This window comes from Nematostella vectensis, chromosome 12 (assembly GCF_932526225.1).
Source record: "Nematostella vectensis chromosome 12, jaNemVect1.1, whole genome shotgun sequence".
Taxonomy (NCBI): domain Eukaryota; kingdom Metazoa; phylum Cnidaria; class Anthozoa; order Actiniaria; family Edwardsiidae; genus Nematostella; species Nematostella vectensis.
Genome location: NC_064045.1, coordinates 2,789,040 through 2,801,901, shown reverse-complemented (window position 1 = coordinate 2,801,901; position 12,862 = coordinate 2,789,040). Strand labels below are relative to the sequence as shown.

General features: G+C 41.9%; 1 protein-coding gene across 1 annotated transcript; it reads left to right on the top strand.

Annotated features, from left to right (window-relative positions):
- The first annotated feature begins 75 nt into the window (after nucleotides 1-75).
- On the top strand, nucleotides 76-9,965 carry LOC5502416 (peroxisomal 2,4-dienoyl-CoA reductase [(3E)-enoyl-CoA-producing]). Its single transcript, XM_048720256.1, has 10 exons — nucleotides 76-241; nucleotides 2,147-2,198; nucleotides 2,481-2,546; nucleotides 3,224-3,293; nucleotides 3,381-3,440; nucleotides 3,908-3,972; nucleotides 4,501-4,563; nucleotides 5,341-5,371; nucleotides 8,098-8,202; nucleotides 9,104-9,965. Exons 1-10 carry the CDS (start codon nucleotides 102-104, stop codon nucleotides 9,298-9,300), a joined length of 849 nt encoding a protein of 282 aa, XP_048576213.1. The 5' UTR covers nucleotides 76-101; the 3' UTR covers nucleotides 9,301-9,965.
- The last annotated feature ends 2,897 nt before the right edge of the window (nucleotides 9,966-12,862 follow it).

Sequence of the window (12,862 nt, the reverse complement as noted above, 5' to 3'; positions counted from 1 at the left end):
TACTTGCAAAGAAACAGTATACTATTTTAACCCCTGTCCCCCACTCCCTGAAATATTGTTTTGGCTACTATTTCCCGCCCCATTGAAATGCAATATTCAAGATGGCGGCTCCAGTGAGTGAAGAATCTTGCCTCGATTCGTACGATTACTTCTTTCGACCAGATTTATTGGCAGGCAAAGTCGCTTTTGTCACCGGGGGAGGGTCCGGCATTGGATTCACGATCACAGAGGTGCTTATGAGGTAAGGTTTTATTTGTCTAATATCGATTACACGCCACTGTCATTTCTGTACGACCGTGTGTCTGTCACAAACTCGGACTGTGACATTTGCGTCCACTCGAAATACAGAAAGGAAACACAGAAGAAAGCGCGAACACAAGACACCGCACAAGATCCAAGGCTAGCTTTCGAAATAAAAAAGGGGAAATGATAAATAAACAATTTTCAGCTTTCGAACTAAAAACACTAAAGTCGATCCACTGATAGCACCTCCGGTACCCCCCCCCCCCTTGCTAGTGCCTACATTATGCGGGCAGGCCTTGGTGTTTTGATTCCAAGAAAGCCCGAGTCTTATAATATAGGTGAGTGAAACCAAGCTAAACACATTTCCTGAGAAACAAAAACAAAACTATTGTTGCTTAATAGCAACATAGCCCCTAACCCCTCCACCCCCAACTCTCCGCCCCTAGGCCCCATCAGATTACCATCCCCCACACTCCACCCCCTAGGTCTAATCAGATTGTCATCCCCTACAATCTACCCCCTAGGTCCCATCAGATTGTCATCCCCTACACTCCACCCCCTAGGTCTAATCAGATTGTCATCCCCTACACTCCACCCCCTAGGTCTAATCAGATTGTCATCCCCTACACTCCACCCCCTAGGTCTAATCAGATTGTCATCCCCTACACTCCACCCCCTAGGTCCCATCAGATTGTCATCCCCTACACTCCACCCCCTAGGTCTAATCAGATTGTCATCCCCTACACTCCACCCCCTAGGTCTAATCAGATTGTCATCCCCTACACTCCACCCCCTAGGTCTAATCAGATTGTCATCCCCCACACTCCACCCCCTAGGTCTAATCAGATTGTCATCCCCCACACTCCACCCCCTAGGTCTAATCAGATTGCCATCCCGTACCCTCCACCCCCTAGGTCTAATCAGATTGTCATCCCCTACACTCCACCCCCTAGGTCTAATCAGATTGTCATCCCCTACGCTCCACCCCCTAGGTCTAATCAGATTGTCATCCCCCACACTCCACCCCCTAGGTCTAATCAGATTGTCATCCCCTACAATCCACCCCCTAGGTCCCATCAGATTATCATCCCCTACACTCCACCCCCTAGGTCTAATCAGATTGTCATCCCCTACGCTCCACCCCCTAGGTCTAATCAGATTGCCATCCCCTACACTCCACCCCCTAGGTCTAATCAGATTGTCATCCCCTACAATCCACCCCCTAGGTCCCACCAGATTGCCATCCCCTACACCACCCCCTAGGTCCCATCAGATTGCCATCCCCTACACCACCCCCTAGGTCCCACCAGATTGTCATCCCCTACAATCCACCCCCTAGGTCCCACCAGATTGTCATCCCCTACACCACCCCCTAGGTCCCATCAGATTGCCATCCCCTACACCACCCCCTAGGTCCCACCAGATTGTCATCCCCTACAATCCACCCCCTAGGCCCCACCAGATTATCATCCCCTACAATCCACCCCCTAGGTCCCACCAGATTTCATCCCCTACAATCCACCCCCTAGGTCCCATCAGATTGCCATCCCTTGCCCTCCACCCCGTAGCTCCCATCAGATTGCCATCCCGTACCCTCCACCCCCTTGGTCCTAGATTAAAGAAGGCATGTTTTCTGTCCTGATAATTGTACACAATAATTTGATCTGTTTATATTTCAATCATTCATTCGGGAAAACCCCATGTAAGGCATTTTCACAAAATTGAGAAATCATGTGATCCCATTAGAAGGGAGGGGAGGGTGAGGTGAAAGAAAGAGAAAGCAAAGACTTCTAAGGCAACTGTTCTAGAATAGTAGAGTATAGCTAGTATGGTAAAACTCTATATGCAATAGCTATCATGACAGGAAAGAGCATGCTCTATTTTAAATCTTTATTCTCTTTAGACATGGCTGCAATACAGTGATTGCTAGTAGGAATTTCGAAAGAGTTAAAAAGGTCAGTATGTTTTTTTAAACTCTTCAACATCCAGAGACACATTGTTATAGCTGTTCATGCAAACAAATTACTTATTGCCAGTTCAGGAAAATTATTTGTCCCCAAAGTTGCTTCCCGAGGGGGAAACTTTCTTGTCTCATTTTGATTGTAATATATAGCCTCCTTTTTATCATCTTTCTTGCAGTTACCCTAAAACATCTAACAATCTAATTTGGATCATTTTGATGAACTGTTGCATGTTATTATAAACATATATTGAAGAATATATGCTTTTCTACTTAGGCTGCAGAGAAGCTGGAAAAGTGTACAGGGCAAAGATGCCTTCCAATTCAAATGGATGTAAGAAAGGTAATACAGCAATCTTTATGTCCCCTGTCATGTACCACCTTGTACCACCCTGTCATGTACCACCCTGTCATGTGCCACCCTGTCACGTGCCACCCTGTAATGTACCACCCTGTCATGTACCACCCTGTCATGTACCACCCTGTCATGTGCCACCCTGTCATGTGCCACCCTGTACCACCCTGTCATGTGCCACCCTGTCATGTACCACCCTGTCATGTACCACCCTGTCATGTAGAACCCTGTCATGTGCCACCCTGTACCACCCTGTCATGTGCCACCCTGTACCACCCTGTCATGTACCACCCTGTCATGTACCACCCTGTCATGTGCCACCCTGTCATGTGCCACCCTGTCATGTGCCACCCTGTCATGTGCCACCCTGTCATGTGCCACCCTGTCATGTACCACCCTGTCAAGTAGAACCCTGTCATGTGCCACCCTGTACCACCCTGTCATGTGCCACCCTGTCATGTAACACCCTGTCATGTACCACCCTGTCATGTAGAACCCTGTCATGTGCCACCCTGTACCACCCTGTCATGTGCCACCCTGTACCACCCTGTCATGTACCACCCTGTCATGTGCCACCCTGTTATGTGCCACCCTGTCATGTGCCACCCTGTCATGTACAAACCTGTCAATTGAAATGTAACTGACTTTTAAACTTTTTTAATTAGGTGAACCAAATAGAAGAAGCTGTCAATTTGACACTGAAGACATTCAACAAAATTGACATTATCGTAAACAGTAAGATACTTTACTTTAGGGATACTCAGTTTTGTTGGAAAATATTTTATGAATTCTTTTTCTCCTGTCTTGTGTGTTCATAAACAGATGCTGCAGGCAACTTCTTATGTCCTGCAGAGAACCTCTCATACAATGCAATCAGAACAGGTAACTGTTCTGTGTAGTAGAACTAGTATTGTAAATGTTAAAGCCACATTGTCACCAGTTCACTTGTTCACCGGTTGATTACCTAGCAATGCCCGAATGTCCAATGGAAACCGCGTAAAATATTTCAAAATTGTAAAACCATTGTGTCTATTGGAGGTTTCTTTGAGGATGCAACAGATAAGTTAGAGCGGATGGCCTGTTAAATAGCTCAGATTTTAATAGATTCTTTTGTCTCTTGTCGGTTGAGGTTTCCATCAGCTCTCCAGAAGTAAACTGGTGACAATGCGGCTTTAAGCTCACTGTGAAAAATGTTGTAAGTAATAGGTTCACTTAAAATGTTATTGTGACAAATGTAATGTTGTTGTCAGTGACGACATTATCATATCATTAGGTATCATTATCATTGTCTTGAATGTTTACTTTTTCTTTTCGTTATTTCAGTAGAAAACCATTATTATTTTTTTCAGTATTTGATATCGACACTTTTGGGACATTCAATATGAGCAAAGCTGTGTACAACTCCTGGTTTAAAGTAAGCACATTGTAATTGCATAAAACTCCTGGTTCAAAGTAAGCGTTTTGGAGCTGTGTACATATATCTCCTAAATTAAGTACATTGCAGTTGATCAGATTGTCTACAGGGATGGTTCTAGCTGTTGGTTAGGGTGTTTTAGGAAAGGCATTTTGTGTCCTCATATTCTTGTCAAATACTCTCTAACAGTTTATAGTATATGGAGGAAGCCTTCTTTTGTAACTTTGATACAAAACCACCCACGAACGTGATCAATAATATTTTTTAACGAATTAAAATGGCTCTTTGACAATTTCTAATACAAGAAGTCACATTTCAATGTTATTTGGAACTGGTAATTTTTATTTTATTTTTATTATTATTCGGATTTAGGAGAACATGACAGCAAACCAAAAATGATAGTTGCTTTGATGTTATTGGCTCTGCACAGCTCGGAGTTCTATTAACAACTAAAGCCGTTTTGCCCATGAGCCTTTTATACCGCAGCTACTTTATTTTAAGCGTCAGCTGTTTTTTGTTCATCTTTAGGATCATGGTGGTAGTATTGTCAACATCACCGCTACCTTAAGTGACGGCGCTTTACCGCTGCAGGTGAGGGCACCACTGCCATTGTTCAACACTATTATTTACTAATAGCCAGTTGTATTCACATCTCGCACCATCTATTTGATGTAAATAGGCTTGTAATGATTTACCTTCTTCAGTCTGCTCTGGCATCCTATTAAAGACAAAAATTTGGTCATCTACCAGTTTTGTGTAAACAATATTCAATATTTATACTCTAGTTTAACAAGAACACTTATTTGGGTATTTTGATTGATTCGTGTGCATAGACTACAGGTGTGGTGGTGGTGGTGATGGGGGGGGGGTAGACAAGGGATGTGGTGGTAATGCATTGGTGATAGACAAAGGATGTGGTAAGGGTGCCTAGGCAATAAACAAGGTGTGTGGTGGGTGCAAAAGGGCAATAAACAAGGGGTGTGGTGGGTGCAAAAGGGCAATAGACAAGGGGTGTGGTGCATTGGCAATAGACAAGGGGTGTGGTTAGGGTGCATTGGCAATAAACAAGGGGTGTGGTTAGGGTGCATTGGCAATAGACAAGGGGTGTGGTGGGTGCAAAAGGGCAATAGACAAGGGGTGTGGTGGGTGCAAAAGGGCAATAGACAAGGGGTGTGGTGGGTGCAAAAGGGCAATAGACAAGGGGTGTGGTGGGTGCAAAAGGGCAATAGTTAAGGGGTGTGGTGGGTGCAAAAGGGCAATAGACAAAGGGGGGGGGGCTTGCCCTTGGGCACCCTGTGTAGCAATTTCCCCTGTCTGTTCTGATGCCTTTGACCTTTGTCTGCTCCCCTGATGTTGATTTCTCCCTAGATGCATGCTGGCTCAGCAAAGGTGGCTATTGGTAAGCAACATCTAGCAGCATCAGAAATCAATTTGGAGGCATTCAGCCTTTATTCATTCTAGAGGCGATGGCTAAGCATTTAGCCTTTATTCATTCTAGAGGCGATGGCTAAGCATTTAGCCTTTATTCATTCTAGAGGCGATGGCTAAGCATTTAGCCTTTACTCATTCTAGAGGCGATGGCTAAGCATTTAGCCTTTATTCATTCTAGAGGCGATGGCTAAGCATTTAGCCTTTACTCATTCTAGAGGCGATGGCTAAGCATTTAGCCTTTATTCATTCCAGAGGCGATGGCTAAGCATTTAGCCTTTACTCATTCTAGAGGCGATGGCTAAGCATTTAGTCTTTATTCATTCTAGAGGCGACACGCCTAAGCATTTAGACTCTATCCATTGAAGAAGCGATGGCTAAGCATTTAGTCTTTATTCATTCCAGAGGCGACGGCTAAGCATTTAGACTCTATCCATTGAAGAAGCGATGGCTAAGCTTTTAGCCTTTATTCATTCTAGAGGCGACGGCTAAGCATTTAGACTTTATTCATTCTAGAGGCGATGGCTAAGCATTTAGACTTTATCCATTGAAGAAGCGATGTCTAACCATTTAGCCTTTATTCATTCTAGAGGCGACGCCTAAGCATTTAGACTCTATCCATTGAAAAAGCGATGGCTAAGCATTTAGCTTTTATTCATTCCAGAGGCGACGGCTAAACATTTAGCCTTTATCCATTCTAGAGGCGATGGCTAAGCATTTAGACTTTATCCATTGAAGAAGCGATGGCTAAGCAATAAGCCTTTATTCCTTCTAGAGGCGACGGCTAAGCATTTAGACTCTATCCATTGAAGAAGCGATGGCTAAGCATTTAGTCTTTATTCATTCCAGAGGCGACGGCTAAGCATTTAGACTCTATCCATTGAAGAAGCGATGGCTAAGCTTTTAGACTCTATCCACAGAAGAAGCGATGGCTAAGCATTTAGCCTTTATTCATTCTAGAGGCGACATGTCTAAGCATTTAGACTCTATTCATTGAAGAAGCGATGGCTAAGCATTTAGCCTTTATTCATTCTAGAGGCGACGGCTAAGCATTTAGCCTTTATTCATTCTAGAGGCGACACGCCTAAGCATTTAGACTCTATCCATTGAAGAAGCGATGGCTAAGCATTTAGTCTTTATTCATTCCAGAGGCGACGGCTAAGCATTTAGACTCTATCCATTGAAGAAGCGATGGCTAAGCTTTTAGACTCTATCCACAGAAGAAGCGATGGCTAAGCATTTAGCCTTTATTCATTCTAGAGGCGACATGTCTAAGCATTTAGACTCTATTCATTGAAGAAGCGATGGCTAAGCATTTAGCGTTTATTCATTCTAGAGGCGACGGCTAAGCATTTAGACTTTATTCATTCTAGAGGCGATGGCTAAGCATTTAGACTTTATTCATTCTAGAGGCGATGGCTAAGCATTTAGCCTTTATTCATTCTAGAGGCGACACGCCTAAGCATTTAGACTCTATCCATTGAAGAAGCGATGGCTAAGCATTTAGTCTTTATTCATTCCAGAGGCGACGGCTAAGCATTTAGACTCTATCCATTGAAGAAGCGATGGCTAAGCTTTTAGACTCTATCCACAGAAGAAGCGATGGCTAAGCATTTAGCCTTTATTCATTCTAGAGGCGACATGTCTAAGCATTTAGACTCTATTCATTGAAGAAGCGATGGCTAAGCATTTAGCCTTTATTCATTCTAGAGGCGACACGCCTAAGCATTTAGACTCTATCCATTGAAGAAGCGATGGCTAAGCATTTAGTCTTTATTCATTCCATAGGCGACGGCTAAGCAATAAGCCTTTATTCCTTCTAGAGGCGACGGCTAAGCTTTTAGACTCTATCCACAGAAGAAGCGATGGCTAAGCATTTAGCCTTTATTCATTCCAGAGGCGACGCCTAAGCATTTAGACTCTATCCATTGAAGAAGCGATGGCTAAGCATTTAGCCTTTATTCATTCCAGAGGCGACGGCTAAGCATTTAGACTCTATCCATTGAAGAAGCGATGGCTAAGCATTTAGCCTTTATTCATTCCAGAGGCGACGGCTAAGCATTTAGCCTTTATTCATTCTAGAGGCGATGGCTAAGCATTTAGACTTTATCCATTGAAGAAGCGATGTCTAACCATTTAGCCTTTATTCATTCTAGAGGCGACGCCTAAGCATTTAGACTCTATCCATTGAAAAAGCGATGGCTAAACATTTAGCCTTTATCCATTCTAGAGGCGATGGCTAAGCATTTAGACTTTATCCATTGAAGAAGCGATGGCTAAGCAATAAGCCTTTATTCCTTCTAGAGGCGACGGCTAAGCATTTAGACTCTATCCACAGAAGAAGCGATGGTTAAGCATTTAGCCTTTATTCATTCCAGAGGCGACGGCTAAGCATTTAGACTCTATCCATCGAAGAAGCGATGGTTAACCATTTAGACTTTATTCATTCTAAGCATTTAGACTTTATCCATTGAAGAAACGATGGCTAAGCATTTAGCCTTTATTCATTAAAGAGGCGACGGCTAAGCATTTAGCCTTTATTCATTCTAGGGGCGACGGCTAAGCATTTAGACTCTATCCATTGAAGAAGCGATGGCTAGGCATTTAGCCTTTATTTATTCTAGAGGCGACGGCTAAGCATTTAGACTTTATTCATTCTAGAGGCGATGGCCAGCATTTAGCTGCTTTTTATTGCAGAGGCGATGGCTAAGCATTTGGCGGTGGAGTGGGGACCACAGGGAGTCCGTGTGAATTGCGTCGCACCAGGACCAATAGAAGACACCGAAGGGATGTCAAGACTTGGTAACCACTCGCTCCCTTTCTTTAAATTAAAATAAAGTCAATTTCATCCATCAATTCATTTCCATCAATTGACGTCAAAATTCCTCTGCCTCGACATTTTTAAATCGTTAAAATAGAACACTTAAATACCTGAGTAGTTATGGTTTTTTTTTTTCAATGAAATATGCCTCAAAATATGCACTGTTTTTCTGAATCACTTTCCAGATCGATTTCAACTCTATGTGCATTCCTGTATATTTTCAAACATCGAAACGTTTTTTTTTTTACGGCGGTGCAAACAGCATTAATTTAGTTTTAACATCCAAAAAAATCATGGACATATTTTTGGTACACGGTTTTTAGCCGTGGGTTGCTAATTTTCTCGTCAACGTCGTAGCTGGACAATTATACTAAATAAACCTCATCTTCTTCTCCTATTTACTAATACTTTGTTATTAACATTTCCATTTTTACGGGCAAAACATATAACTAGAATAACTAATGTAAAATTAAAGTTATAAACGTTTCAGGGGTACTAGATATGATTTCGATAAAGGAAATGCCTAGCATCTAAATAAGCCGAGTGGTTTTCTAGTTAGACAGTAGCCCTGTTTTATATTAGTAGGATGTAGGACAACTGCTTTACACTAATATACACACAAAAGCAAAATAAAGATTATTCAAGAACGACTGGTTTTGGACGGTACATTTGATTAATATATATTTTTACTTTCTTTGGGAGATCAAAATGACTATCTTTGATTTATTTCTTATTTTTTCTTTTCAAGAATCAACTGCTGTAGCTGAGGTAGTTTTTTGTCAATATTTGTCCTGAAGCGTGTTCTGTAGAAGTCACCTTTTGCGGCATACCTGGTGTGATGAAAGTGGTTTACAACTACTTATCTTACGTTCTTTGCTATAGGTAGAGGTGTGCCAATCTCGCCTGAATCCACCCCTTTACGGCGTGTGGGGACACGGCGTGACGTGGCAGACGCGGTGCTGTTCCTCGCAAGTAACGCAAGCTCCTACGTGACAGCTCAGACGGTCGTGGTTGACGGAGGGACGAAGTTTCCGGGAGCCCGAATGTTGGCTAATATCAGTCGAGCTAGCAAGCTATAGACGCCATGAGCAAGGGAAACTCGCCTTTGACCTTGAAGTCTTGACCTTAATGGTATATCAGGGACGCTTTTGATATTCAACACAATTATTGTTGGCTGTGTGAGGGCTGGGGGGTGGGGGGGGGTGTGGGCGAATGTAAGGTATGAGGGCTTTTCTGTAGTCTAAACTTGAATTCTTACAAACAAAAGTTTGTAAGACTTGTTTGGATATGAAACATGGGACTGTGACGGATCACCCGTTTATACGTTATTGTTTCGTGGTGAGGGTGGGGAACCTTAATATGTATACGAGGGGTATCACAGGTAGCCTAAGATAAGGAGGGTGGGTGGGTAGGGAGGCGTTTAACTCCACAGCCTATAGGCGTCGGTTATCTACAATGCAGTCAATAGTCAGTCCCGATACTATGAATATCCAAATTGTGATGCGGAAAAATGGTATTGTAGTGCACGAAATAATGCACATATTAACATGCAATTAGAGGCATAATCCCATGTAGGGTGTCCCGCTGTAGATTAGAGAATGCCCGCCATGAATGATGGCATCAGAAGAACATGAATAGGTTTATTAGCTTTTGTCAAAAAGTTTATTAGCTTTTTTCAAAAGGTTTATTAGCTTATGTCAATGAGTTGATAATGATAAACAGGGTGCACCTGTGAGTTCTGCAAGCATATGTACGTATTTATTTTACATTCTAGTCAATACTATCTAAATGCATTCTAGTTAATTTCAAGAAGGTATGTAAACGAGTTCGCTCTGTTGCGCCTCTTCTCGCAACCTTAAAAGATCTCATATATTTCTCGCCACCATATCTATATCTTTTTCTTCTTGCACTGTTAATTAAAATAACTATTTCTATTTGTTTAACACGCTAAGCTGCATATATTAATTTTAGCGATGCATTAATACTTTTATGTGCTTAGGGGTATTTTCTTAGCGAAACACCGCCTCGAGCGACCGTAGCCTTGTTATTTTTTTGATCAAAATCCAAGATGGCGGATAAGATCAGTCAAAGCTGTTGTTCGCGCGATAAAAACAACATGATACACTTGCATGCTGGTTAAAAAATAGATTGCAGAAATTCATTAAATGTAACCATGAAACCAAAGCATCAGTTCTTGCGATTTTTAAAATTTGATACAGTAATCACTCCTCGAAACTGCTCCGAACATCTTCCTCCATTATTCAAGAAAATGCTGGTACCTTTGTGTTAGATTTACTCCAAACACTACTTTGAAGCCCTCTATAACATGCACGTGAACTGCGCTATTTTGCGTCAATTCAAGAAAGAGTGTAGGATTCCATCCTCTATTTCAATGTTGCGTTATCTAGTCACAACAATTACCAGGTAATTCCATTCAGGAATACCATAGTTAATCTACTAACAGATTCGAACAGTCATAGCGTGCTCATCGACATGAGACAGAGTCCATGTACGGCATGGCGTGCGCTCAGGCCGAGATCGACTTTACCAAAGTTATTATCTCCCTGACCTATATACTAACATGGGCTCCTTCGGGTATAATCCGGCATTTAGGCATGGCAGCATGATTGCACACTGCATGGACTACTAGAGGATTTCTGTGTCGTTTAGCAGTGCGTTACTGATTCCGATCATATACATCAGAATGGACAAGCGCGTGTGGGCAGCAGTAAAAAGTCGGTTTAGGTGGAACAGTATAGCACCTTCCGCTGCTGTTGACAATAACGACCGTTTGCCACCGTCTTTGCCGCTAAAGACCACCTAGCCTGCGTGTCAGGTGATTTTACTTTTCAAAAATTGGAGAGAGAAAATGAAACCCCTTTTGCTTTTCACAACTCATAAGGACGGAAAGTGGTCTGACACGGCAATTAACTGTACTCTAGGAAGACAGAGAGGCAAGGCTCGCATCACCAAGGGCTAGCGTTCGAGACGACGTCAGCGATACTACTCTTTTCACCGAAGGTACCATTTAAACCTTGTTTTGATTAATTTCCTTTATATTACAGAACGGCTTTACTATGCGTCCCTTCGTGCGCAGCTAGAAAAACAAAGAGTCTTTCGGGAGAAGCGGTTCAATTAAATTAATTAAATTAAATTCTATTAAATGATATTCGGCTCGTATTAGGAAAAGACGCACGAAGAGCGCGAAGTGAAAAATCTACAATATTAATCGTGGCCCCAAAGGCCCCGGGTCGAGTCATTTGTGACATAGATAAAGATGCCAATCAAAATACGTGGTTTTGGGGTAAAACACCAATATTATGTGGTATTGCCTTCTCACAATTTTAACGAATTTGAGGAAAGTACACGAAATCAATCTCCTTTCGCGCGGCCAAGAAAACAAGCGTCAATTTTCAAAGCTCTGTAGAGAACTCAAATTTCAATAAAATTCAGTTTAAATTTGATAGCTTATCTATGCGTTTTTTCTGGGTAGATTGCTATAACTGAAAGGTTATAAAAAGGATCAAAGGATGACGTCATAGAAAGGAGGCCTAGACACGCCTGGGGACGAGAATAAGCGAACACGTACAAGTTCACCGGATGCCATTAATTCTGGTTGGCTGGGAGCAGTGTAGTTTTTTTGTGAAGTAAAGAATGTAGTACAGTGCAGTATCTCAATGAGCCAGACGTGAAACGAACACTGAAATTGACTCTGTCTGATATATTTCAACCATTTTCCTCTTGGCCATACAATTTTTGAGTCACAGAAAATTTGTCTGTTTCTTTGAAATTTTACTCCATCTGGCGTTGGCAAAACGCAATTACCGCTTCTTATTTAATTTTCCATGTCCAAGGGCGGAACATCAAATGGCTTCTTATTGCACCCCCCTTGACCCTAAGATGACATACCACCAGTTTTTATTGGATCCCTATCGAAATTTGCTTTTTGATTTGTGGTTATTATATTAAGCGTTAACTTGTTATAACAGTAAGCGTTAAAACCGCATTGTCACCAGTTTACCTCCTTCGATTACGTAACAATATCCGATGATTTTTAACGGAAAACGCAAAAAATATTTCAAAATATTGAAAGCAGTGTGTCTATTGGAAGTTTCTTTGAGGATGTGACTGATAATTTAGAGCGAATGGCCTGTTAAATATCTCGGATTTTAATAGATTTTTTTGTCTTTTAACGGTTGAGGTTTCCGTAGGACCTCCGGAAGTAAACTGGTGACAATGCGACTTTAAGTCTGTCTGCGTGGAAAATTAATTTCAGATAAGCATTAGCTGTTTTATATTACGTTAAGCGTTGATTTTTTATTAAATTAAGCGTTAGTATTACATCAAACATTAAAGTTTTATTACAACAAACGTTAGTAATCACATTAAGCGGCAGTTATTACATTAAGCTTTAGTATTACATAAGTGGCGGATTTTATTACAGCAAGCGTTTAGTATCACATTTAGCGGCAGTTGTTACATCAAGAAGTGATACAGATAAGGCACAGGAACACACGTGTCACCTTAACGAGTATTTTGGTTTGGGCTCTGAGGTCTGCGATAGGATATCGTTTTTCGCTTGTTCGGTCTCTTACATCTTTCAGCATGAGAGTATGGCTACCCTATATGTACAAAAAAAAT

What these genes read in the sequence shown, in the direction of transcription:
- LOC5502416 (XM_048720256.1), top strand. Translation starts at nt 102, where the DNA reads ATGGCGGCTCCAGTGAGTGAAGAATCTTGCCTCGATTCGTACGATTAC. An exon ending in ATCACAGAGGTGCTTATGAG is followed by an intron (nt 242 to 2,146) that starts GTAAGGTTTTAT and finishes TATTCTCTTTAG; the next exon opens with ACATGGCTGCAATACAGTGA. An exon ending in ATTTCGAAAGAGTTAAAAAG is followed by an intron (nt 2,199 to 2,480) that starts GTCAGTATGTTT and finishes TTTTCTACTTAG; the next exon opens with GCTGCAGAGAAGCTGGAAAA.